Source organism: Oryctolagus cuniculus, chromosome 7 (assembly GCF_964237555.1).
Source record: "Oryctolagus cuniculus chromosome 7, mOryCun1.1, whole genome shotgun sequence".
Classification (NCBI taxonomy): domain Eukaryota; kingdom Metazoa; phylum Chordata; class Mammalia; order Lagomorpha; family Leporidae; genus Oryctolagus; species Oryctolagus cuniculus.
The window spans coordinates 38,781,473-38,808,254 of NC_091438.1; the positions used below are offsets into that span (position 1 = coordinate 38,781,473).

At 55.3% G+C, this 26,782-nt stretch overlaps 1 protein-coding gene across 1 annotated transcript; it reads right to left on the minus strand.

Moving 5' to 3' along the window:
* On the minus strand, nt 1-26,782 carry ATP1A2 (ATPase Na+/K+ transporting subunit alpha 2). Its single transcript, XM_051858472.2, has 23 exons — nt 26,581-26,782; nt 22,064-22,168; nt 21,872-21,931; nt 18,910-19,113; nt 18,312-18,425; nt 18,013-18,147; nt 17,234-17,351; nt 14,995-15,263; nt 14,003-14,201; nt 13,760-13,869; nt 13,505-13,639; nt 12,626-12,815; nt 12,361-12,536; nt 8,972-9,108; nt 8,352-8,502; nt 8,078-8,246; nt 7,727-7,881; nt 7,349-7,472; nt 6,990-7,135; nt 6,670-6,800; nt 3,063-3,164; nt 2,825-2,916; nt 1-1,932 (listed from the first exon to the last, which is right to left on the minus strand). The coding sequence occupies exons 1-23, from the start codon at nt 26,590-26,592 to the stop codon at nt 1,904-1,906; spliced, it is 3,063 nt and encodes a 1,020-aa protein (XP_051714432.1). The 5' UTR covers nt 26,593-26,782; the 3' UTR covers nt 1-1,903.

A 26,782-nucleotide genomic window follows, 5' to 3' on the forward strand; every position in this document is an offset into this window, starting at 1 on the left:
TTTTTTGCCCACAAAGAAATGTAACTTTATTATTTTCAAGTACATACGTAGTGTCTCAAACTAACGTCTTACAAAGATCAGCAGTGAAGATGCTGTAGATGGATGTCTCTTAACAGATACACAGGGATTGAGGATAATTAGCCCATGCATTTGCTACATCTAAATGAGTATTGCTAAAGTGCCTAAAAAGTACTGTCTTAGGCAGACTAAATATGCCACCCCTAGCAATAGTGCGTATGCTCTTAATTTATCAGACAAATGCCATTTTATTGTATGTACAAATATAAAATTTTGTCCACAGTCAATGAACTCAAATTAATTGGGCCCAAACTCATATGGTTTCCTATTTAGAGCCTATTCAGAGCCGAAAGCAATGATGCACTCACTTCAAGTTACTCTGATAAAGCAAAAATTCCAGTGCAATGAATTAACAGGGGCTGGGAGGCTGTTTGTAGGTCCGACCTGCTGTTTGTCCTCTGTGCTCTCTTCCTCTCTGCCCAGGTCTTGCACTGTCCTTAGCTGTCTCCCTCACTTGCTTGGTTCACCTAGGGGGTCTCTGTACAGGACATTCCCAGAGTCCTCTAAGCCAGGCTCAGAGAACAGACAGAACTGCCTGCAAAGCAAAACTGTCGGGTGTGGAGAGGGTAAAGGAAAGGGAAGTATCCCCGCAGACACCTGAGACCAACTCCCATCTCAGGGGAAGCAGGAGCAGTGACCATCCCCGTGAAGGACACTTGCTGAGAGGTCAAAGGCAGGTGCTCCTGGTACTGTGCCTCTTGTTGTCCAGAGGCTCTGACCGTGCTCATGACCTAAGCTGAGTCCATGGGTCCCTGGGAAGACAGGCTGGCTCTGGGAACTTCTCCACCCCGATTCTAGCCAATGGCCAGGGAACGCCTTTTCCAGGGCTGGCTTGGCAGCGTCCTGGAATGACGCAGGCTAGGCAGGACGGGCACAAGGCGGCTGGGAGTGGGAGGGGCCGGGGAGGAGCTGGCAGCTGTCCCTCTCTGCACAGCACAGAACCTGCTACAATGGGGTGTTACCGAGCACATGCGATTGAGAGAGCTGGGGTTCTTGTGGCCCAAGAGGACCTCGGGGGAGCTCTGTGGCCTCTCTGTGGAGCTCCCTGAATTGCCTTCTGCTCCTGCCTTGCTGCTACTCTGCTGAGATCTGAATTTGGTCTGCTTGTGGGGGATTCTAAAAGGGCAGGACATGGAGCTGGAGCCATGCCTATCCGGAGAGTCAAGACACATCTCATGTCTTTTCAAAAGCACCCCATATCCTCTCCTGTGTCTCTTTCTTTGCTATTTCCATGCCCCAACCTCCCAACTTCTGCCCAGCTCTCTTCTCCAGTCCCTCTCTCAAGCTTGACCAGGAGACAGGCCTGGCTCTCCAACCAGCTGCCCCTTCTAGCCTCACGGGGAGAGCCTTTTGTGATCTCAAGTTCCAGGGAGTGGGGACACTGAGGGGGACAGAATCAGGGAGAGGCTAGGGAGCCGTCAAAGTGAGAAGCAGAGGGAGGGCAGAGAGATAAAGGGGCACATGGTGACCTGAGAGGGCCGCCTCCTCCCAGATAAGACAGGTCCCTGCCCTTGGATGTTGATCTGTTCAAGGAGGAGGTGGGAGTATAGGGCTAGGGCAAGGGTGGGGCTGGGTAACCCTTCATTCCTCAGGACAAACAGACAACATGGTGGAGCAGGCTGGAAGAGGATGTGGGGAGGGATGCTCACAGTCAGGTCTACGGGCGGTCACCACAGGCATACTCCTCACCCCCAAACGCCTGCAGAGTGGCCTTGTTCTCTCTTCCCAAACCCCACCCCACTTTTTTCCATTCCTCCCCATCCCCATCCCTGCAACACCTCCAGAGCACCCCATCTTTCCGTGCCTGGTTCTTCTTCCAGTGGGCTCAGTAGTACGTCTCCTTCTCCACCCAGCCTGTTGGAGAGATGGCAAAGGTTGGTGGGGGGAGAGTTGGGGTTGCAATGTGATCTTGAAAAGGAAGCAAGAGATCCATGTCCCCAGGGCTTGGGACACTGAGGCCAGGTGGCAGAGATGCCTGCTGAAGGAGGCAGAGGGAAGCAGCTGTGGGAGGGTGGGTAGGAAGGGGAGCCAGGGCCTGGGGCCACAGATTCCAGGGGACGAGGGGCCAAGCCTGCCTTTAGAGAAGACTTGGATTCAGCACAGGTGAGGGTGGGCTAGCACAGGGCAGGTGAGAATGCAGGTGCCTACAGCTGTCCAGGTAGTTAGTGCGTGACTGAGGGAGCAGCTGCCCATGGCTGGTGTGCAGCAATGTGACCCTGACTTTTCAGAAGTCACATTGGGCCAGCTAAAACACCACCAAGCCAGAACATATTGGGCAGACCACATCCCACAGTATCTATGCACCGTATCTGGTTTGTAGGCCAGCCATTGGCAACCTCCTGCAAGTGCTCAAAAACGTTTGCTGGGAAAACGATAACAATTTGTCGGTTGACGCCTAGGAAGGAGGTGTGGTTCCGGTGCCAGTTCTGCTATTCCTTGCTTTTGACACTGAGCAAATAAATCCACCTCGGTGCCTCCTCTCCTTATCTGTCAAATGTGGGGGTCATGACCAGAGGGCCCTGAAGGGCCCAAATCTGATGTTCGGTGACTCCAGGTGGAAGGGGGAGGCTTCGGAGATCAATTGTTGAAGTACGTGGGACTTAGAACCAGAGAGGAAGAGGTGCCACAGATTCAGGCTCCTGGGACCTGCACCCTAGGGTCTGAGGGTGCCGAGGAGCAGGAGCAGGGAGGCTGGGGGGGGGGGTCAGACTTTGCTGGGGGTTGGGTGGGGTGCACAGGTGCTCACCACCAGGATATCGGCGCAGGATGAGCTTTCGGACCTCATCATAGATGAAGATGAGGAGGCTGTAGGGGAAGGCACAGAACCACCACGTGACCCTGAAAGCAGCAGAGGAGAGTGTCAGGAGTATCAGAGGCCGGCACAGGGGTCACAGGAAGTAGCACTCAAATGTGAGAGAACGTGGACCGCAGAGGGGCTTGAGGCCCTGCTGCGCCTCTTCCTGGGGCCACCCAAAGACACTCACTTGAGGGGGTACATGCGGAGGGCCACACCCATGCCCGGGCAGTAAGACAGAAAGGCAGCCAATGCCGTCTCCTCCAGGAGCCCAAAAATCAGGATCTTGTTCCTGGAAAGGCAAAGACAGGAAGGTGGGTAGCATTTTTTTTTTTTTTTTTTTTGACAGGCAGAGTGGACAGTGAGAGAGAGAGACAGAGAGAAAGGTCTTCCTTTGCCGTTGGTTCACCCTCCAATGGCCGCCGCGGTCGGCGCACTGCGGCCGGCGCACCGCGCTGATCCAATGGCAGGAGCCAGGAGCCAGGTGCTTTTCCTGGTCTCCCATGGGGTGCAGGGCCCAAGCACCTGGGCCATCCTCCACTGCACTCCCTGGCCACAGCAGAGGGCTGGCCTGGAAGAGGGACAACTGGGACAGAATCCGGCGCCCCGACCGGGACTAGAACCCGGTGTGCCGGCGCCGCTAGGCGGAGGATTAGCCTAGTGAGCCGCGGCGCCGGCCAGGTGGGTAGCATTTAAGGGGGTGGTGGTTGCAGAAAGAGATCCAGAGACGCTCCTGGGGCTGGAAGGAAAAGAGCAGGCAGGAAACGAAGGACCATGAATGACGTCTTCCTATGTTTTCTTCAAACACCCTATTTTCTTTTATTTTTTTATTTTTTTGACAGGCAGAGTGGACAGTGAGAGAGAGAGACAGAGAGAAAGGTCTTCCTTTGCCATTGGTTCACCCTCCAATGGCCGCCGCGGCCGGCGCACCGCGCTGATCCGATGGCAGGAGTCAGGTGCTTCTCCTGGTCTCCCATGGGGTGCAGGGCCCAAGCACTTGGGCCATCCTCCACTGCACTCCCTGGCCACAGCAGAGAGCTGGCCTGGAAGAGGGGCAACCGGGACAGAATCCGGCGCCCCGACTGGGACTAGAACCTGGTGTGCTGGCGCCGCAAGGCAGAGGATTAGCCTAGTGAGCTGTGGCGCCGGCTCAAACACCCTATTTTCATGCTTTGCATGACTAGGACCTTTTTTCCTGCTTACCCAGTTTACCTCTGATTGCTGTCTGTCACACAGTAAATGTTTCTCAAGCATGGGGGGACCATGCTCTGTCCTGAGATTGGCTGGTCAGCACCAGCCTGCCTTCTGGCCAGGGCCTGAGAGGGGTCCTCCCCCAGCAAAGCGATTTGACAGTTCCTTCAATGCAGAGCCCAGGCCCACGCAGACCCTGCACATCCCCAGCCTGTCCCGCAGTTGCTGGTGGTGTTCCACCGTCGACAGTCGCCGAGGAGGAGGCCGTGTGGAAAGCACCTTAGCCCCTGCACGGTGCGTGGTTGGTGTGCCTTAGCTGTGTCAGTGTCGAAAAGCAAGATGGAACAAGGTTCTGAGGGCATTTCCTGGAGCTGGAGGGGCGGGCTCTGTGCCCAGCGCTGCTGCTTCCTAGCTTTGGGAGGTAAGCAACCTGTGACCTCCCCGAGCCTCAGACTCCTTCCCTGTAAACGCAGGTTTTACCTTTCCACCATCATGCCGCTGGGGAAATGGTGGAAATGTTGGAAAGCTCTAGAAAGGGCCATGTGCCCCGTCCTGGCCATGCTCAGCCTCCCATCCCCCTGTGCATGGCTCCCCCTCAGGCTGACGCCAGGGGTGCCCACATTTCCACTCTCTGAGGACCCCTCTTATTATTTTTTTTCTATGAAGACCACATTCTAACTGACTTCTGTTTCTCAAGCTGTGTTTGTTAAGGGATACTGTTCCTCGTTGGAAATGAATCAGAAACATCCATGCCTTTCAAACAGAGCTGTGAGTTAGCACGCAGGTACTTCCTTCACTTCATGGTTTGTTCTCTGGGTTTTTGCCCAAGGACCACAGGTTAGCCAGCCTGGGAGCTTCTCCTAGGCAAGAGCTTGACTCCAGAGAGCTTTGTGAAATGATGCAAACAGCAACTCTGCAGACCCCCGGAGGCCCAGGGCTCGAAGGGGCGACCGGAGGCACTCTGAGGCCAGGTGACTTGTCCCAGGCCTGACTTTGTCTTGCTTCTCTCGCCTTTGCCTCTCAGATGGGCTGGGCTGAGCCCGTTTGGCTGCATTCCCACCTTCCTGCCACACATGCCCTGTATGGTAAGTCCCAGGCCCCAGAACTGTGCCCAAGTCTTTGGAGTCTGGATTCTACGGATATACAGATGGAGACAGAGAGAAAGAGAAAAAAAAATCTGTCATCTACTGGTTTGCTCCTTAAATGCCTATAGCAGCCAGGGCTGGGTCAGGCTGAAGCCAGGAGTGGCAGGGAGGCAGTGCATTGACAGGAAGCTGAGATCTGGAGCAGAGCCGAGACAAACCCAGGCCCTCTGACGTGGGAGCCGGTATCCCAAGCTCCGCCTTAACCACTAGGCCAAATGTGCCCCTGTCCCACCCCATATCCTTCGTGTTACCTTTATTTATCCAGCAGACTTCTCACGTTGCTCTCCTTAGGTTCTTAACTGGTACTGATTCAGAATTTTAGCCTCTTTTTTTTCTTCCGCAAACTAAGAGATCATGACAAAACTCATTTGGGGAAGTGTGGCCATTGGAGGAAAAATAGGGAAGCAGCCCGATGCCTTTGGCCTCACCACCACCTGTGCTAGAATCACCGCTTGAGTGTTGAGGACCTTGCAGGTGCCAGGCTGTGTGACAGCAGAGTCACTACTTGTAGGGGAGGATCCCAGGGCTTGGGCTTCAGAGACCCAGGCAAACTCTTAGCAGCTTGGTGATGCTGGCTCATTGTTTAACCTTTTAAGGGCCTCTTATCCACTAAACATATGTAGCACTACCCAGCTCAGAGGGCCATTGTGAGGTTCAAGAGTGAGTATAAGGGGCAGGCACTGTGGGATAGTAGGTTAAGCCTCCACCAGCATCCCATACAGGCATCGGTTCAAGTCCCGGCTGCTCCATTTCTGATCCAGCTCCCTGCTAATGTCCTGGGAAAGCAGAAGATGGCTCAAGTGCTTGGGCCACTGCCCCTGCACCTATGTGAGAAACCTGGAGGAAGCTCCTGGCTCCTGGCTCTGGATCGGCCCAGCTCTGGCTATTGCGGCCATTTGGGGAGTGAATCGGCAGATGGAAAACCTCTCTGCCCGTTTCTCCCTCTCTCTGTCTGCGACTCTGCCTCTCAAATAAATAAATCTTAAAAAAAACACAGATTATAGGAAATAAACCAAAAACAGTGAGCACAAGGCACTCAGTGAGGTGCCTGGCACGGGGTAGCTCACTGCAGGAAGGCCTGAGCCGACCCTGGGCACTGCCAGTACCCAGGCAGACAGACCTCGGAGTGGGGAGCACAGGACACCCGGGTTTAGGGCTGGGGAAGTCCGACAGCGGAGTACTCAAGGAAGAGACAGGAAAGGAAGGGAAGGAGGCAGGGAGGAGCACATTATAAAACACATTTTAGGAGCAAAATGGGAACCCGTCGGAAAGTCCCGTCACTCTCATCCGTTGCAAATCTGGCTACGGATTCACAGTTGGAGAGTTACAGTCTGAAGCCAGCTCAGCAGACCTGGACCCAGTGGGCGGAGGCAACCTGCGTGGGAGCCTGGCATGTATGTCTTGGTGGCTCTGCCCGGGTGGGTGGGTGGGCCCTGGATGGGGGCAGAGCCGGGTACTCACTTCATGCCCTGCTGGAAGACCGAGTTGCGCCGGGTCTTGCAGATGATGAGGTCGGCCCACTGTACAACCACGATGCTGGCGAAGAAGGCCGTGTGACAGGTGAATTCTACCACTTTCCGCTGCTCATAGGTCTGGAGAGAGGTGAGCGTGTCAAGAGGAAGGCGCAGGACCGGGACGCAGCACGGTGCCAGGGCTGTTGTCCAACCCCAGCCACCTACCTGGCTCTTTGCCCTCAGTGTCACGTGGCCACTCCTGGCCACTCCCACCGGGCGTTCGTCCTCGCCCCTCTGTGCATCTCAGTTTCACACGGCACCACTCACCCACTCCTGTCCGTAGCTGTCCTCCAGGTCATTCATGGTCCGGTCATCCCAGTCGAGGCGGATTCCCAGCAGCCGTGATGGCAGGAAGCCATTCTCTGCCAGGATCACGAAGTAGGTGAAGAAGCCACCCAGCGCCTGGATCATCCCTGTGGGTGGTGGGCAACGGGCAGGGTCTGAGTCAGAGGAGGAAGCACAAGGGGCCGGCCTCTCACAGCTAGGTGGAAGTCCCTGACCCCTGGGAGCTGGGCCCTGTCCTGGAATGATGCCTAGGGCTCAGCCCTCCACAATCTGGGACAGGAAGCCTCTGGCGGGGGTGGGAGGGGGGTCGGGGGGTCCTCCTTGGCAGGGGCCTGGCGCACCGATCTGTCCGTAGGCCATGCTGATGAGGCGCTCATTCACCAGCTTGTCAGTCTGGGGGTTTCGTGGCTGCCGCTTCATGATGTCACTCTCAGCCGCCTCGTAGGCCAAGGAGATGGCAGGGACCTGTGTGGGGCGGGTGTGGGGGAGGGGAGGGCGTTCGAGGGGTGTAGGAGATGACAGGCAGCCCAACAGTCAGGCTGAAGGTCTCTGACACAACTGCACAGCTGGGTGTTAAGAGCCTGTTACCCTCCAGGCCCCCGGGGTTTGTCTTTACGTTTGCAGGTTCGTCTGCTGCCCCGGGGTGGTGCTCCTCCATCCGCTGCCCACCCCGCACGCTGCGGCCACCTCGCCTGCCCCCTAGCCCACCCTGGCCTCACCATGTCGGTGCCCAGGTCGATGCAGAGGATGGTCACGGTGCCCAGGGGCAGGGGGATGTTGGCGATGATGAACAGCAGGAAGGGCGTGATCTCGGGGATGTTGCTGGTCAGGGTGTAGGCGATGGATTTCTTCAGGTTGTCAAAGATCAGGCGACCTGGGGGGAGGTTCTGAGGGCATCAGGGAGATCAGGGGGACCGCCCCCACCCCCAGCCCCGAGGCCGGCTGCCCATGGTGCCTGAGGGAGCTAAAGCAGGCCGGGCGGCCCGGAAGCCCAGGGTTGAGTCTTTTGGAGAGAGATGCAGGAAGCATCAGAAACGCTGGACGCCCGCCACGCCCAAGCAGCCCCTCACCCTCCTCCACGCCCGTGACGATGGAGGCGAAGTTGTCATCTAGCAAGATCATGTCCGCTGCCTGCTTCGAGACGTCAGAGCCAGAGATGCCCATGGCGATGCCGATGTCTGCCTTCTTCAGCGCGGGGGAGTCATTCACCCCATCACCCGTCACCGCCACGATGGCTCCCTGGGGAGAAGATCCGAGACAGCCAGCCCTGGAGGATGAGGCTACGGCCAGCGCTTGTTCCCTGCTCTGTCCCCTTAGCCATTCCCTCCTGGCCGCCTTGCTCACCTGTCTCTGACAGCCCTCCACGATGATGAGCTTCTGCTGGGGAGATGTGCGGGCGAAGACAATCTCTGTGTGGTTCCTCAAGATCTCATCCAGCTGCTCTGATGTCATGTCCTTGAGGTCAGAGCCGTGCACCACACACGCCTTGGCTTCTCTGGGGAGCGGGGGCAGAGACAGCTGACTCCCTGTGTTGTGCCGGCCCTTGCTGCCTCTCCCAGCCCTCTAGACCTCAGTCTGCCTGCTGAGGTGGCTCCCCATTGCTGCAATTCTCCCTCTTGGTGCTCCTTCTCTCTGAGGAAGCCATGCACATCTTTCCTATCATAGTCATAAGTGGGGTTTGCAAGGCAAAGCCCTGTCCCTCTGTCCCCTATGCCTTCCTACAGCCGCCTTACAGTGTAGACAGCATCCTGATTGTATAGTTGAGAGAATAGAGATCAGGAAGGTAACACGACACCCCCAAGGTCGCTCACAGCCTGGACACACACTCAGAACAGAGGAAGCAGTCACAGAAATGTCAGAAGGTTCCGGAGAGGCTGCTCAAATCCTCCCAGGGGACCCTCAAGCCTTGAGTGGCAGAGGAGGTGTTGATGAGGGGTTGGGGAGGGTACCTGCAAAGGCCTCACCTGGGGTTGACTTGACTCACTGGAATGTTGAGCCGGGCTGCAATGTCCTCCACTGTCTCGTTGCCCTCTGAGATGATGCCCACGCCTTTGGCAATGGCCTTGGCCGTGATCGGGTGATCCCCAGTCACCATGATCACCTTATGGGAAGGAGAAGAGAGAAGGGGACCAGAATGAAGGGGTTTCCCCCTCCCAACCCTCTCCCAACGTCAGAAAAAGCTAGATCACTAGGTGTTGGGCTGGTAGAACCCAGCCCAGATAATGGAACTCATGTGTGTGAGTGCATGTATTTGTGTGTGTTTGTCTGTGTGTGCACGTGCACGTGTGTATTGATTGGGTGATTGAAGGGGAGAGACAAAGACAAGTTGTGCCATATTCAGGGGACCAACAGTTTTCAGTTCTTCAGGTTCTTTAGATGTTTTAGGAGTCTGCATTTTGTGGGCTGCAAGGCAGTCAGAGCTGGGGGATGCTTTAACAGCTCCCTCAAACAGAAAAGAAAGCCAGCTCCCAGAGGGGGCCCACGTGTTACTCAGGGTCACAGGGATCCAGAACTAGGGGCTGATTTTCATAGTGCCTAATGTGACAGCTGCAGCAGTCTCACTGGACAGAGAGGGAGAAGATGGACACAGTGTCCCTGCCTCCCCCACGCTGTTCCCTTGCCTGTGACATCCCTCCCCCAGCTTGCCCTAACTGTGAGAGCACTCACCGCTGTTGCTGCAGAATGTGTGGAGTTGGGGTAGGGGGAAGGGCCTCACCTGGCAGACTGGTTAGGAGGCTCCTAAGAGCGCAGGGGGATCAGAGCCGGCTTGGGAGAGCATTTGCAGGGCAAAGTGCACGAGGCCTGAGAATTAAGTGTCTTTGGGCCCCACTGCCTTCTCTCCCAATGCCACTGAAACTGCCCTCATGAAGGCCACAGGGACTCCCCATGGAAAAACAAAAACATCTTTGCAGTCCTCATCCCCCTTGATCCTCCAAGGCGTTCGGCACTGTAGAGCACCCTTTCTGGAAAACCTACCCTCCCATGGCTCCCAGGCTCCACCATTCCTGCCTCCACTACCTCTCTGCAGCCTCCTAGGGCAGCAGCCTAGTGGAAAGGAGCACTGGCCCTGGAGTTGGGCAGCAGATCTAAGTCCGAACATGACCTTCTCCAGCCACAGGACCTGAGACAAGTCGGTTTGCCCACTCTCAGCAGGAGCGGGGAAGTCAGCCCTACATTCCCAGGGACTCAGGAAGAGTAAGGAGCCTCAGGTGGGCACTCAGTGGATGGGAGCCTGGGTCTCACCTCCCTCTGCCCTCCTCCCTGGCTCGTCTTCCTCCACCTGCCCCTAAATGCAGGTGAGGCCCAGGGTTTCATTCTCTCCCCTTTTCTTCACCCACATTCCCTTCCTGGACAACACAGTATTCATCAGCGAGCCTTTAATTCAGATCTCCAGTTCTGACCACATCCAAACCTTCCCCGGGACATCTCGCCCTGGCTGTCTTACATATTCTGAAGGTCAGAACCAAAGTCACTTTGACGACTCCCGCCACACCTCCGCCTCTGCTCCCTTCTTACCTAAGACACCACCCTCTTTCCATTCTGACCCTTTGTCCTGTGTTTTCTGTAACTTCCGCATGCAGTGTGGTCACCAGGTTCTCAGACACGACTCTTCCTCCTGCTCCCATTGTTGCCGGTCTCCTTCAGGTCATCAGCTCTTGCCTGAACTACTGCAACAGCCTTTTGAGCTGTCTTCCCAACTGCAGGTCAGCCCCAAATCCAGACCCTTTTCTATCCAGGTAGTCTCCAAAAAGCTAGGCCTGCCCTGCGATGCCTCTGTGGCTGCAGGATGGAGTCCAGGCCTGGCATTTAAGTCAAGCCCTTACAACTGGGTCTGACGTAATAAACATCAGCTTGTCTCACGCACCCCGTACAGTGTAGCCCCACATAGGGTACACGCTGTTCCCTGGTCCTGACACACCCTTCCCTTCCTCACTGCCCAATAGAATACTCTTCAGCCTTCAAGGCACAGAGGCACAGATCAAATATCATCCCCCCGTCAAACACCATCCAGTTCCTCGAGGCAGAGTTAGCTGCTCCCTGCTCTGTCTTCCCATGGAGGTACTGCCCAGCTGCTGTGAGGGCTCTGGTCCTGGCGGGAGCACTGACCCAGCAGGAGGAGCCTGGGCTTTCCAGGTAAGCAGAGCACACTGCACATTCCCAGTCTATCCCTTACTGGAAGCTCTATGTTGGGAAAGCTGCTTCCCCACTCCGAGTTCCAGTTTGTTTGATCACTAAATAGGAACAATGATGCCCACCACGGAGGCAGCCGGGTGGGAAGGGTTCAGAAATCTCATACAGACACAGCACCGAGTCCTGCAGACTGTCTTGCTTCAAATCCTGCCTCTATGGCTTGCTAGCTGTGTGGCCTTGGACTCGTAATTTCACGCCTCAGTGTCCCTCTCTGTAACAAAGGGAAAATACTAGTTTGCGTTCACTCACAGCATGGTGAAGATTGAGATCACAAGGATTAGTGCTTAGAACAGTGCCTGATTTATATAAAAGCTTAAAAACTGCCTTTTTCTTATAAGAGTATCTAACTTATAGCAGATATTCAATGACCAATAGATCTGTGATTAACTGCAAGCGTGTCTGCTTCCTCTGAGAGATCAGGAGGCATGGAGTCCAGGCCCTATGCCTTATTCCCCTTTGTTTCCCTGGTGTCTAGCCTAGTACTTGGCCCTCAGTGGACAGTCTGAGTTGCATTGGTTTCATAATAGGTGAGAAGTCAAAAAAAAAAAAAAAAAAAAAAAAGGAGAGCAAGTGATAGCATCAGAATTGGTGATCAGGAAAGGGGGATGGTGGCAAGCTGTTAACTCCAAGATGGAAGAGATCTTTGCTTAACACCAGCACTTGCACAGTGCCTGATACACAGTTGGTAAATTATAAATTCTTATTGAATGAAGAACAAAAGGAGCACCATGCGAGGTAACTGTGGTTGGAAAGAGAAGCCAGAGAGGTGCCTGAGCAGGAGGGGGTGGGGTTACAGGATAAGGAATGGGAACAGACAAACGTCTGCCACCTCCAGCCCCAGTGGTTAGAGAGAGTGGGCAGGAGTTGGGGATGGTAGGGCCGCTTGGTCTCTGAGACAGGGATGCCAGCTGCTGCTCGAAACGAGAAGGAAGATGCACTGGATGCTGGGACAGTGAGCTGGACCAGGGAGGGGAGGATGGGCATGAGAAAGTGAGCCCTAAGCAACAGGGCGAGGGTGAGAGCTCCAGGAAGGGCTGACCTTTCCTTGCAGGTGGACAGTCAGTGGGTAGCAGGCCAGTGTGGCCTGAGTGTACCAGGGCATCAGCTGCCGCAGGCCCATGGCACGGGGAGGGCAGGACGGAGGGTCGGAAGGGAGGGGTACCTTGATGCCTGCGCTCCGGCACTTGCCCACAGCATCTGGCACAGCAGCCCGGGGCGGGTCGATCATGGACATGAGTCCCACAAAGCAGAGCTTCTCCGTGGGAAAGTTCAGTTCATCCGTGTCAAATTTGAAGCCCCGAGGAAACTTCCCAGAGGGCAGGTTCAGGTGACAGAAGCCTGAAGCGGGGCAGAGGGGGAGAAGTGAGAGTTTTGGAGGGGCTGCCCGGATTCCCTTCTCAGTCCTGCTCCCTGCTTCCAGCCCTCACCCAGCACACGCTCGCCAAGGCCTCCCAGCTCCATGTAGGCGTTTTGAAAGGCATCTTGCATCTCCTTGTCAAGAGGGATCTCCTTGCCCTGCACCAGGATGGTGGAGCACCGGTCCAGGATACGCTCTGGGGCTCCCTTCATCACCAGCACGTGGCTCTGGGGGCTGTCTTCTCGCTCGTGGATGGACAACTGGGGAACAGACAGGCGGTTATAGATGGGGCTGTGCCGATCTCAGGAGCTCCAGGGCCCAGCACAGAGCCTGGTACAGAGCTGTGGCTGGTACGGAGCCCTCACCCTTAAACAATAGCCCAGCTCACTAACGACTGCCAGCAAAGGGAGAACCTCTGTGCAGAGGGGTGTCGAGTCCTGAAAGTCCCAACTCATGTGATCTGACAGTCACCTCCGTAGGACACTCATTCATTCCACAGTCATTAAGATCACTAAGACAGGACCTGTGCCAGGGGCTGGGTGCCGCTCACCAGCGCCCCCTACCCAACGCTGGCCACAGGGGCTCTACTTGTATGCTGATTCAGAACTTGGTGGAGACTGCATTCCTGGCATTTAACAGGTGCCTCAAAGCTGAGGGACTCCACAGAAGTGTGGCTCCCTTGAATGGGATGTAAAAGTTACAGGAATGTGGCTGGTGGACAGGGAGTTGTGAGAAGAAGAGCTGAGAGGGTGCTGGTTTCTAGAAAGGAGTGCAATAAGGGTTAGGAGTTAATTGCAAGCAGACATGTTGTCATATAAGTTGTTATGTGGGCTGAGGCAACAGCCAGAGAACTTTATCCTCAGATGCCTCCTCCTCCTCCTCTGACTAATGGTTTCCCTTTGGCTTTGTCCCCTGCCCCATTTCTGTCCCTCTCTCCCTCTGTCCAGACCTGATACTTATTGGTGGAGTTGAACGGAATCTCTGCCACCTTGGGGTTTCTGTCCCTCATCTTCCTCACTGAGCCACAGGAGAGCTCAATGCACTTGAGCAGTGCTGACTCGGAAGCGTCGCCTGCCGTGTCCCGCTGCCGGGAGAGAAGAGAATCCAGCGTCACAGAAGGGAGTGGAGGACCGGGTGAGAAGGGCCCTGAGGCCCACTAGGTAGCCACGGACTGTGAAAGGGAAAGGGAACGGCCACCTCCTACCTTAGACACAGAGATGTTCTCCTGCCCAGCCTTGAAGACAGCACGGTTGCAAAGCCCAGCAATCCGAGACAGGGCCGTCCAGGTTGGGGATCGCTTGTCAAAAGTGGCCCCTGGGAGCAGAGGAGGGAGAATCAGGATTGTGGCTCCCCTTGGGCACGCTCATGGCACCCCAGCTGTCCCGCCACGCCGGCTCCCTTAGTGTCCCCCCTCCACTCCCGCCCTGCCTCGGGAGTGCCCGGTCACCAGACTGGTCTTCGGTGGTGTCAGCCTCATGGATCTGGTTGTCAAACCACATGTGGGCGACGGTCATGCGGTTCTGGGTGAGGGTGCCCGTCTTGTCCGAGCAGATGGTAGAGGTGGAGCCCAGTGTCTCCACAGCCTCCAGGTTCTTTACCAGGCAGTTCTTCCGCGCCATGCGCTTGGCTGTCAGGGTCAGGCACACCTGGTAGAGAGAGAATAAAGGCCAGGTAAGCCTGGAGCCTCAGCTGGCTATGATCTCACCCTAGACCATGGCTCTCCTCCTCTGGATCCTCCTCCACAAACAGGAATGGGTGGAATGTAGTTGTAAAAGTGAGTGTGTTTGATTTTAACCACGTTGACTTGAGATCATGGGGTATATTCATGTGCAAGACACAGCAGAGAGATGAGGATATTTGACTTAGAGCTTGAGAAAGAGAGAGAGAGAGAAGCGATGTGAAAGCCACTTACACAGAAGGGGCTCTAGGGACTGTGGGAGGAGAGGGGCTCACTCCAGGGGCAAAAATTGATGAGCAGAGAGCTGAGGTCTGAGAGTCAGGGTGGGAGAGGAAGGAGGGGAGAGAGGAGAAGACAGCCAGGGCCTGGCACATCACAGCCACGAACAAAGGACAGAACTCCAGGACGGCGCACAGCAGTATCCATTTCACAGCAGGGAGGTGAGAAAGGTCACTGGATTTGCTGGTCAGTCACTGGTGACCTTTGAGAGAGCCTCTGTAGGACAGCTGGCTGGGACGGGCCCAAGTGCAGGCAGGAGACAGGCACACGGGTGATGAGCAAGCGCCACAGTGGACCTGAGGTTTTCAGACTCAAATTCTGAGCTATGTGTTCAATGACCGCTGGGTTCAGCATCTGATCTGTGACTTCAGGGAACAGAAGAGGAACACTGCTGGCAAGCAACAAGCCCCTGTGCCTCTGTCATTACAAGGAAGGGGTAGCAAGACCTCCCCCCTGGTGACACTTCAGCCTGAGCCACTCACGGTGACGGTGGCCAGGAGCCCCTCCGGCACGTTGGCCACAATGATGCCGATGAGGAAGATGACTGCTTCCAGCCAGCTGTAGCCCAGGATGAGAGAAAGCACGAAGAAGGAGACCCCCAGGAACACGGCCACTCCCGTGATCAGCTGGATGAAATGTTCAATCTCCATGGCTATGGGCGTCCGTCCGACCTCAAGGCCCGAGGCGAGAGTGGCTATGCGGCCCATCACTGTCCGGTCCCCAGTGGCAATCACGATGCCCCTGGCAGTGCCTACAACATACACAGGGACAGCAGGTTAGGTACGTTGGGGCTCCTAGGGACTGAAGTCCCAGCCTACACCCTGAGCAGGGGAAACCTTGCTCATCACAGAGAGAATGAGCCAAAGACTCAGCCCCTGGAGGCCACTTCCAGGAGACTGTGCCTCACACAGGCTTGTCCTTCCTGTACAGGACAGCAACCCCAGCTCCTACAACAGCAAATTATTTCCCCTTGCACTTGGGCCTGGAGAGAAGTCATGTGATTAAGGTCCAAGTTCAAATGGAAGAGATTGAAGAAGTAAAATAAAAAGTGCCTGCAGCATTTCAGTGAAATCAATCTTGTATTTGATATCATCCAAAAGTGTATTATGAGCACAAAGTAAAGCACTCAATATGGATTTTCTATTTACCATACTCTCCAGATTTTCTTTGTCAACACTAAGCATGAATCTATGTGAGAAGCTGGGCAATTGCCAGCCCTTGTATGGCACTGCAGGGGTCTTCAGGGAAGGAAGTGTGGTGTAGTGGATAGAGTATGTATGTTGCAGCCAATCAAATCTGGGGTTCAACCCTTGCTGAATTCCTACCTAGGGGTTGTCTTAATAATTAAACACTATGGCACATAGTAGGCATTTGACAAATGTTAGTTCCATTCGTTTCCTCTCCTCTCTTCAAAGCCAATTACGAAGTGAGCAATGGGAATATCTAACTAGGCATTTGTGCATAAATCAATTGTGGGAATGTACAGGAAGCTTCAGAATCTCAGCACATTAAATATTCAGGAAATTTAATGTGTGGTGGGTTTCAGTGTAATTCCAACCCTGGAGAAACACAGTGTGCTGAGAAACAGGTAGTGGGAGGGGAAAGGTGTGGAATTGGGGTACAGGCCTCCTTCACCCCACTTTCAGAGGCTTGTGGTCCAGGTCTGTCTCCCACCACCGCTCACCCACTGCTCCTTATTCAGTCAGTCCTGACTCGGCCCACTCACTTCAACACACAGGGCAAGGGTTCCAGTTGTGCTTGGACCCCTGCCTTTTTTTTTTTTTGACAGGTAGAGTTATAGACAGTGAGAGAGAGACAGAGAGAAAGGTCTTCCTTTCGTTGGTTCACTCCCCAAATGAGCGCTATGGCTGGCACTGCACCAATCCGAAGCCAGGAGCCAGGTGCTTCTCCTGGTCTCCCATGCGGGTGCAGGGCCCAAGCACTTGGGCCATCCTCCACTGCCTTCCCGGGCCACAGCAGAGAGCTGGACTGGAAGAAGAGCAACTGAGACTAGAACCCGATGCCCATATGGGATGCCGGTGCCGCAGGCGAGGGATTAACCAAGTGAGCCACGGCGCTGGCCCCGCGAACCCCTGCCTTTCAGTGACGGTGGCTCCGGAAGTTCTTCCTGACCCTTCTTGTTTGGCTCTAAAACCCAGAACAGGGATGGGGGCACACTGGACAGCCTGTGCAAGGTGGGGACTTTCACTGGGCGTGGCAGTAACCTCACTGCAGCCTGAGGGAGGGTTCAGGTGTGCATCTGACTTAAAAGCTTTTGTGATCCTTTGCCAGCCTGAGGATCTGGCTGGAGAAAGGGTGGGAGGAAGGAAGCAGTTAAATACAGAACCACAAGCCATAGGACGCATAGGAAACCAGGGACTCCTAGCAATCAAGGTTGGTTCAGGGCATGTGTGTGTGTGGGTGTGTGAGTGCGTGTGCATGCACGCACAGAAGTCTTGACCCAGTGTCTGAAGGTTTTGGGGCCCACTCTAGGAGTGGACACAACAGAGGTCTTGCTGACTGTTCCATTGAGTTACGCTGACCCTGACCAAAGGCCTGCTTTCCAAAGGGGGCTGTGTGTGTACCACTCAGGGTCTCCTGATCGCCCCAGCTGCCCGCTCTGCACCATCATGGACTCCAGCGCTGACCAGGGCCTCAGTCCTCAGACCCCTCCCTCCCTCGTGCAGGGTGGGGAGCTCCCTGGGCAGCCCGGCTGCTCACCTTCCACACAGTTGGTGGAGAAGAAACAGATGTTGCGGGTCTCCAGGGGGTTCTCGTGTGTGAACTCGGGGGAGCGGGTCTGGGGCTCCGACTCGCCCGTTAGGGATGAGTTGTCCACCTGAGGAGGGGGGGATGCAGTCATCAGACTGGCACAAACACTTGTGCACACAGAGCTGTCTCCTGAGCCAGTTCCAAGCACACTCCATCTTCATGACTTGAGGGACAAAATTACATTTGTCCTCATCGCATATTTATGGCATTACTCAGCAACTGCCCCTGCTCTGGTTTGCAGCCCTGGCTCATACTGGCTTTGCATGGAACCTTGGGTTATTTCTTTAACCAACCGGGCCTTTATTTTCTCATCTGTAAAGTGGGGAATGTAAACAGCCTTTGCACTGCACCACTACCAGGGGAGCCTCTAGCAGTGGAGTCTATGAAAATGGCACTTCCTGGTGCTGCTCAGGGCTCAACCTGTGTGGCCACATGCAGCAGCCCTGCCTGACTGTTCTTTCAGAGCGGAATTAGATAGCGAATGTGAGCATGCAGACAACAACTGACACGTTTTCTGGCCCCAGCACATGGTAGTTATAAAGTGGATATCAAAGGCATAGAGCGTTCATAACACAGAGATGTTGGGAGACAGGACGAAGCACTGCATGCTAAGAGAAGGTTCGGGAGGGCTACTGACATTTGGACCCAGGTATCCTAGACTTTAAACCATGACCTGGTCCCCTGCCACCTCTATCTGCCCAACCACTAGCTGTGGCGGAGCCTCTCACCTTGCAGCCGTGAGAAGAGATGATGCGGAGGTCGGCGGGCACGCGGTCTCCACCCTTCACCTCCACCAGGTCTCCTACCACCACCTCCTCTGCATTGATCTGCATCTTCTCTCCCTCCCGGACCACAAGGGCTTGCTGTGGGGAGGCCACGGGCAGCTCATGAAAAGCTTGTCTCTACCCTGCCCTCCTCTCACCCTCCACCAACCCCCTGTTCTGTGAGCAACACAATTAGGTCCTTGGGTGGGGAGCTAGAGGCTCTTTTTGTAAGCCCCGGCCCAGAGCCCAGGCCTGCCGTCTACCTGAGGCACCATGTTCTTGAAGGAATCCATGATCTTGGAGCTCTTGGCTTCCTGGTAGTAAGAGAAGCAGCCGGTGACGATGACCACAGCGGCCAGCACCACACCTAGATAGAGCTGGGAAAGAGAGAGTGTGTGAGGCACCTGCCCTTCCCCATGCCAGAGGGGCAGCTGCCATTTATGGTGGGCAATCAGTGCCATCCAGGATGACAGCACAGACCTTTGTATGTGACTGGGAGTGAGCATGGATCGGGAGAGTGCTTGCTCCCAACCTCTAGCGTCCTAAGACAGAAGGGGCAGGGGAGGCCTTAGGGAGTCCCCCAGGACTAGAACTTCCCAAGGGGTGAAGGCCCAGGATGTACTGGGAAGGAGCAGGGAGGGGCTGTCTCATTCTGTACAAAGTGTGTGGGTTTTGAGGGGTGCATTTTCCATGTGTATACCCTCAGCCTTCTTTTAGCCTGAAGTCTAGGGTTGGGTGTGGCTGTGGGACTGTGACGTGAGTATCTTATTCCATGCGCCTTCCTTGACCCCATCATGCTGGGGGCTCAGGGCGGAAGGATGGAGCCATAAGCTGGTCCAGGGGTCACGTGTGCCGACTCACATTGTCATTGGATGGTTCATCCTCCATGGCGGCCTGGATGCCAAAGGCCAGGAAGCAGAGGATGGCCCCAATCCACAGCAGGATGGAGAAGCCCCCAAAAAGCTGGCGACAGAACTTGACCCACTCAGGAGTTGTCGGGGGTGGAGTGAGGGCATTGGGTCCGTCCCGAGCCAGTATGTCCTGAGCCCGCTGGTTGGTGAGGCCCTGAGGAGGCAAGCATGCATTCAGATCCAACTCAGCCCTGACCACACCCCAGCAGCTCACTGGCCGAGGAATAACGTCCAGGTGAAGAGTGAAAAATCCCTCCTGGTTGGAAGGGGTAGGGCACCATCAAGCGGGACCACATGGAGGAGGTGGGATTTGGAGGCCTTGAAGGCTCGGGAGGATTTTGACTGTGGTTCCAGTTGTGTCCAGGGCCACAGCATTTCTCCTGGACGCAGCCTGGCTAAGCTCCCTGGAAACAGACCTCAACTGGTCCTCACTGCATTTCTCTTCCTCCAGATTCCTCCTTTCCCCAAGGCTTCAAAGAGCAGCCTACATCACGAACTGTCACTGTCGCACGGCTTTGGCAGTCACCTGTCACTGTCCATGGAGGGCCTCCCCCAGCCCTGTGCCCTTAGCTGCAGGCTGGTTCAGATGCCCTTTTCTGGATCTGCCTGGCATCCCGTGCTTGCTTCTACAGACACACTCACTGTATTGTCTTGGGAATCTATGTTTGCATTTCTTTCTTATGCTAGACCCTGAGCTCCTTGAAAGCAAGGAGTATTTCTTATTTATCTTTGCCCCATTCACTCATCTATGCACTGAGTGTACAGTGAACACCTACTGCCTGCCAGGTATGGTTATCAAGTCTGGGGATCCAGAAATGGACAAGAACAACAAAGTCAGAGCTGCCATTGTGGCTCAGCGGGTTAAGCCAACGCCTGGGATGCCAGCATCAAATATGAGCACTGGTTTGAGTCCCAGGGGCTCCACTTCCAATCCAGCTCATTGCTATTGCACTTGGGAAAATAGCAGAAGATGGACCCAGTCTCCCTATCCATGTGGGAGACCCAGGCTCCTGATTTCAGCCTGGCCACGCCCTGGCCATTGCGGCTATTCTGGGGTGTGAACTAGAGGATGGAAGACTTTTTTTCTGTCTCTCCTTCTCTGTCTGTAACTCTTTCAAATAAATAAGTAAGTCATTTTATATATTTAAAAAAAGGAACAACAAGGCCCATGCTTCGTGGATCTTGGGTCCTCACAATAGGTGCATGCAGTAAACAAATGCATAGTAATGCCAGACAGTGAAAAGTGTTAAGGAAAATAAAGAACAGGGGCATAGAATTTACATAGGGCAGGGGCCAGTGTTGTGGCACAGTGGGTGAAGCTGCCTCCTGTGATGCCAGCATCACATATGGGTGCTGGTTCGAGTCCCAGCTGCTCCATTGTTAATGCACCTGGAAAAGTAGTGGAGGATAACCCAAGTCCTTGGGTCCCTGCCACTCACATGGGAGACCCAGATGAAGCTCCTGGTGCTGGCTTGAACTTGGCCCAGTGCCAGTCTTTGTAGTCATCTGGGGAGTGAACCAGTGGATGGAAGCTTTCTCCCTCTCTCTTTCTCTCTGTAACTCTTTCAAGTAAATGAATAAATCTTTTTTTTTTTTTTTTTGACAGGCAGAGTGGACAGTGAGAGAGAGAGACAGAGAGAAATGTCTTCCTTTTGCCGTTGGTTCACCCTCCAATGGCCGCTGTGGCCGGTGTGCTGCAGCCGGCGCACCGTGCTGATCTGATGGCAGGAGCCAGGTACTTATCCTGGTCTCCCATGGGGTGCAGGGCCCAAGCACTTGGGCCATCATCCTCCACTGCACTCCCTGGCCACAGCAGAGAGCTGGACTGGAAGAGGGGCAACCAGGACAGAATCCGGCGTCCCGACTGGGACTAGAACCCGGTGTGCTGGTGCAGCAAGGTGGAGGATAAGCCTATTGAGCCGTGGTGCCGGCTGTAAATGAATAAATCTTAAAAAAAAAAAAAAAAGAATTTAGATAGGGGAGTCAGGCCCACAGGAAGCCTTCAAGAAGGGGTAGGGACCCACTACATCTTAAGAATTTTTTAGATTTATTTATTTATTTTAAAGTCAGAGTTATAGAAAGAGGGGGAGAAACTGAGAGACAGCAATCTTCCATCCACTGATTCACTCCCCAGATGGCCACAATAGCAGGGCTGGGCCAGGCTAAGGCCAGGAGCTCCATCCAGATTTCCGACGTGGGTGGCAGAGGCCCAAACACTTGGGCCATCTTCTGCTGCTTTTCCCAGACCATTAACGGGGAGCTGGATCGGAAGCGAAGCAGCTGGGACTTGAACCGGCACCCATATGGGCTGCTGGCATCACAGGAGGCAGCTTTACCCACTATGCTACAATGCCAGCACCTCCCACTACATTTTTGATTAATGTTTTCTTTTTTCATTTCAAAACACTGGGCTTGGCAAGGTTGACTGTGCCACTTACTGTTCTGTGATTTGGGGAAGTTTTGGTCACAGACTGAGTCTCTGCTTTAACAATCAGGTCTATAAGATCTATTTCACAGGTTGCTGGAAAGAGAAATGGACATAAATGATGTACACCGCAAGGGAAGAGCAAATGACCGAATAAGTGGACTCGTTCCCTATTTCACGTGTGTCGGCTCCACGAGAGGCCATGTGTCACTGAAGTCAGGCCCTGCTCACACCTGCTCTGGGGCCTGGTCCTGAGGAGTTCTGGCTTCCAGGGTACACAAGGAAACAGCTTTGGATGCGGAAGCAGGGGGTCCTGATTCTAATTCTGGCTCTGTCATCACTAGCCGTGTGACCTTGGGCAAGTCGGAGCTGTGTGCGCCTGGGTTTCTTCACCTGAAAAGCAGGTAGCATTCTGGTTCTGCAACCTGCATGATTCTCTCACCTCTTGAGTTCCGTCCTTAGAAGCCTCGTGCCCACACCCACTCACCTTGGACAAGTCCACTTGGTATTTTCGGCCCAGCTCATCCAAAGACAGCTTGTGGTCATCCTGGGGAGGGGAAGCTGGTTACTTTGGGGAAGGAGGTTGTTGTAGGTGTGTACGATGCATGCGAGGGCACAGGGACAAAGGGGTGAAGCTAGGGGCATGGGGCCGCCCGGCTGACAGGGCTCTGGGCCTCACCATGGCCACTTCCTTCTTCAGCTCATCCAGTTCCTTCTCTTTCTGCTTCTTCTTGCCACCCCCATTCTCCGCGGTGGTGGCGGCAGGTGAGTACTCGCGGCCGGCCTGGAGGAGGAAGGAGTGTGCAGAGATCAGAGAGGACGGGCTGGAGACTCTGCCCACACCAGGTGGCCAGGGAGCCCAGGCACTGGGAGGTGGACTTAAAGGCAATGACCATCCTGGAGGAGGTGGGAAGGGGCTCCAGGCTCTGTGGGTGTGGATGAGTGGCAGAGCCATGGGCCCCATGTCTGAACTTCAGGAACTGTTTAGGTCTGCAGCAGTTTCACACTTGGCCTTCTGCTGTGATTTCTTTTGTGGAAAGGACCCTGCTGGTGCTCAGCACAAAACAAACCACATGCACATTTTGAAAGCCACTATCCCCCACTATTTAGGAGACTTCTGGAAAGGAGTGAATGCGGGGTAGGGAGGTGAGAGGGAAGCAGCACCCTGAAGCAGTGTCTTTGCCCAACACGATGGCTCTTGTACTTGGGGCAGAGGCATCTGGAGGATGGAGAGTCTTTGGGCAGAAAAGGGATTAGGGCAGGGCAGGGTCAGGTGGTGAGTGGCAGAAATGGAACAAGCAGCGCTGCAGACTGGGAGCAGTCGCTGCTTGGAGGTCAGAGCACGTCCAGGAAAGGGGAGCGTGTGTGTGCTGGGAGCGTCTCCCTCCTGCCTGGAAGGCCTGCCTGTGATTCGTGGAAGGCAGCTCGCCGGGCTTGGGGCCCCCAAGCAGCACTGGGTCAGAAGGTGGGTGAGGCGGTAGGAGGGATCCTTGTGTGTCTGGAAACACAAGGAAGTGTATCTGGGAGTAGATCTGAAGCTACAGCCTGTGTGAGTCTTAGGCCCAGGCATTCAGGTGGCCGGGGGAGATCCCGTGGGCATTTCGACTGCAGCCTACGAGGCCCCTTTCTCTCCAGGGCCCACGATCTCCTCACGGCCAGCCTGCCCGGGGCCCCACAGGAAACTTCTGGGGAAAGGAAGGGAAATGTCCCCTTCCAAGGGGTGGCTGTCCTGGGGTGACAGGATAGGAGGGGACAAGGAGTTCTGGACAGCGTGATTAGAGAGCAAGCAAGGTGCCTTCTCATGGCCCTCCCCCTCCTGTTGCCTCCCCTTCCTCTTCCCCCAGGACACAGGCTTTGTCACAGAGGAGCCACTCAGTGCCCCACCACGCCTGTTCTCCACGGACCTAGAGGCATGCTGAGTTTTTCTCTATCACACTGTAGCTTGATTTTCTTCCCCATAAAGAGTGGACACCTGGGTAATATCAACAGCCACTTTTGTCTTTTTTTTTTGCAAGATAATATGTTTAGGGAGATTTGTTTGTTTAAAATAGATTTTTTGGGGGGAATTTTTTGTTGTGGTTGTTCACAGCAAAAACAAATGGAAATTAGAGAAAGTTCTCTTCCATCTCTTGCTCCCACACACAGGGAAGTCTCCACCACTACCAACATCTTGCACCCACCCCAGAGGGGACATTTGTTATAACCGATGAGCCATTGACACACGGTTACTGCCCAAGGTAAGTGGTTTACCCTGGGATACACTCTCGTACAATCTGTGGGTTTGGATGAGTGCTTGTGGATCTATATCCACCACTGTGGTGTCACATGGAATAGTGTGGGCTCCCGGATAATGCTTTTTTTTTAAAAAAAAAAAAAACAAAAAAAAAACAAAAAAACAAAACAACCACCACAGTGTCAGGGGCAATCCCTGGGCTGTGGCAGCTGCCCTGATCCCAAGAGCTCACACCTCTCCCACCTACAGGGTGGAAATCTGAGCAAGGGTGGGGGTGGGAGAGGTAGTGGGCGGTGGACGCCGCTGTGGTCTGAGATCCTCGACTCTAGAAGGTAAAAGCTCTTGGAAGCTGTTACTCAGAAGCGCCCTTCTCAGAAAAGGCCACCAACCATGAATTTGTCCTCAGAAGCATCTGCGTCCAATCTATTTTTGGCTTCCTAAAGGCTGACGATCTTGGGGAGACAGAAGCAGCCCAGCTTGGGAGTGCTCCCGCCTCTGCCTTCCCCAGGTGACTTAAGAGGGTCCACTTCACTGAATGGGTTGAAAGGCCCCACTCTGTCCTTGGCAGCACGGGACTGAGACACGGTAGAAAAGCAAAAAAAAGGGACCAGAGGCAAGAGATCAAGCTGGACAAGCTTCAGGGCCCGGGGCCTGCAGACAGGAGGGGGCTGGGCTGGGGGCAGAGGAGCAGGGCCCCGTGGAATTTCTGTACCTCCAGACGTGAAATCAAGTATATGGACATTAGACTCAAACACGTGCTTTGGAAAAACTCGCTGGCCCAAGCACTCCAGGCTGCTGGGTTAAGGCCGAGCCACATAGCTCATGCAGTGCCTCCTTTCACCAAGCTCCCACCCTGTTCTCCCCAGGGCTCAACGCTTGGGACACTGCCCCTTCCCCCTCCTCCTGTCCTGGCAAGGACCTGAGGCTCTGCAGCCAGGAGCCTGTGGAGATTTGGGGCCAGCGGCTGCCCAGGCGAGAAAGAAAGAGAGGAAGCAAGGACCGCCCCCCCCCCCACTACTACGCCCTCCCCCAACCACAGTCTCCGTCGCTGGATCGTGAATGCTGAAGGAGAACAGAGAGTTCTTTCTGAGGAAGCCAGAGGCTGGGACAGAGTGGGGGCAGCTGGAAACCAGCCAGGGCCCCCCACCCCCCGCCACCAGCCTCTTGGTGGCAGCTGGAGCAGGCCGGGCTCCCTCCCACCAGTGTTGTCCCTTCCCCCAACTCCCACGCTGCCCTTCATGGCCACCGGGTGCTTGGGGGACAGTTAATTCTTGCTCCAACACAGAAAGGCAGGGAGGAAGGAACAGGAGGCAACCCTAGAAGAGGACGTGGATAGTGAGTGCCTTCCTCTTCAGGGGTCTCCTGTGGTTGGACTCTAAGGTCCAGGCGCTAGGTCCCTATATTCATTTGGCCTCTCATGCCAGGCAGACCAAATCTGCCCTGCGTCTTGCTATTGCTTCACCCACAACCAGTGGGGGTGGAGGTTTAGGGTCTGCAGGTGCTAGGGCAGAAAGATAGACTGAGACAGCAAGGTCAAGTCACTTCCCAAGAAGGACCTCCTGAGCTGGGTCCATAGGTGAAATAGGGAAGGGGCTACATCCCCTCCTCTGCCTCCATTTAGTGGGAGAGTAGGGGCTTGTCTGATCCCCCGCCCCCCCCCCCCCAAGCCTGCTTCTCTTCAACAGGGGACTCCCTTTCTGCCGGCAGCAAGAGATGTTGAGATGCAGTGGAAGGTCCCAGTATCTTCCCACAGTAGTGCCTCTTCTGGCCAGAAACCCACACCTCACAGGCTGGCTGCTAAGGGCAGGCTCACAGCCGCTCACACACCTGCCCAGGGGCATCTATGTCTGCACCCTACATCCGCACATCTGCCTGCACAGACGCCAGGCAGGTGTTCATCCGTGCACATCTGTGGGGCTTGCAGTCTTGGGAGAAGAACCTGTGCTCACCAGGGGACACGCACCAGGCACTCGGGGTCTATTCAGAGCTCCCACCCCAGATCAGGAACCCTGATGTCCAGGCTTGGAGCTTCCCCAGCTGCTCAGCTCAGTGCAAGAACACGTCCTTGCACCCTCCCCCTTGCACCCTCCCATGGCTCATGGTGCCTTTTCGCTCCACGCCTCTTTTGCCAGCATTCCGCAGAAGGAAAGCGGCCAGGCACAGGATGGTACAGGATTGGGTCACTTTTCTCTCCATATGGGAATTTCATTTCCAAGAACTCTGAGCCCAGTCCCTGCCCGCCCCATGTGGCTGTTAATCTTCCCCCTTGGCAGCCACGGGCAGGGGTGGGCTGGGAGGGGATGCACTTCTCACCAGTCTCTGGGAAAGTCCTCAAAGCCGTGGCCTGGAGCCCGGGACAACACTGCCGGGGACATCCGGAGGGGTGCCGAGGTGGGGGCTGGCGGCTCCTCATTCTCCCTCCCGCACCCCTCCCAGCTGTCCCTGGCACTCAGGCTCCTGGAGCTGCTGTCCGGAACTCCTGGGTGACCTGGGAGAGGGAAGCTTCCCTGCCCCTGTCCAGTCTCACATAGACCCCATCCTCTCGGGCTGGCCTTCCCTGAGGAGTGGGTGTTTTCTAGGGGCACCCCCCTCCCAAGCAAAGGCGGAAGAACACGGCTTCCCCAGGGGAGGCCAGGGGATGCGGCGAGAGAGGAGGGACTGCCCAGGCGAAGAGTGAGCAGTGCGGAGACCAGAGAGAAGCGGGCGTGGGAGCAGCAGAGCCGGTGGGGGCGTGGGTGGGAGGCTCTGGCTGAGGGCTGAGAATAGGAGGGCACTTGAGCCTGCCAGGGCCCCCATGGGACCCGCACACGCGTTTGTCGCTCAGACACTCAGGTCCAAGTTCAGACTCCCACTCGCTCGGCTTCTCTCTGGCCTCCCCTCCACATCTCATTCCCACCTCATCCTTTCTCTATCCCCTCCCTCACCCCCCAGAGACAGCAACGCTGCTCTTTGGGGATACTCACCCCGCGACCCATCTTGGGGCAGAGTGGCTGAGGGGACCTAGGCTGCAGAGGGTCCCAAGCCCACACCGGCCCGTCTGGGGCAGCCGGAGACCCTGGCAGGCAGACAGAGACAGCCCAAGCCACTGGGTAGCTTTAAATAGGTCCCTCTCCCCCTCGCCCCCGCCTTCCCCTTCTCGGGAAAGAAACAGTTTGTTGAAACAGG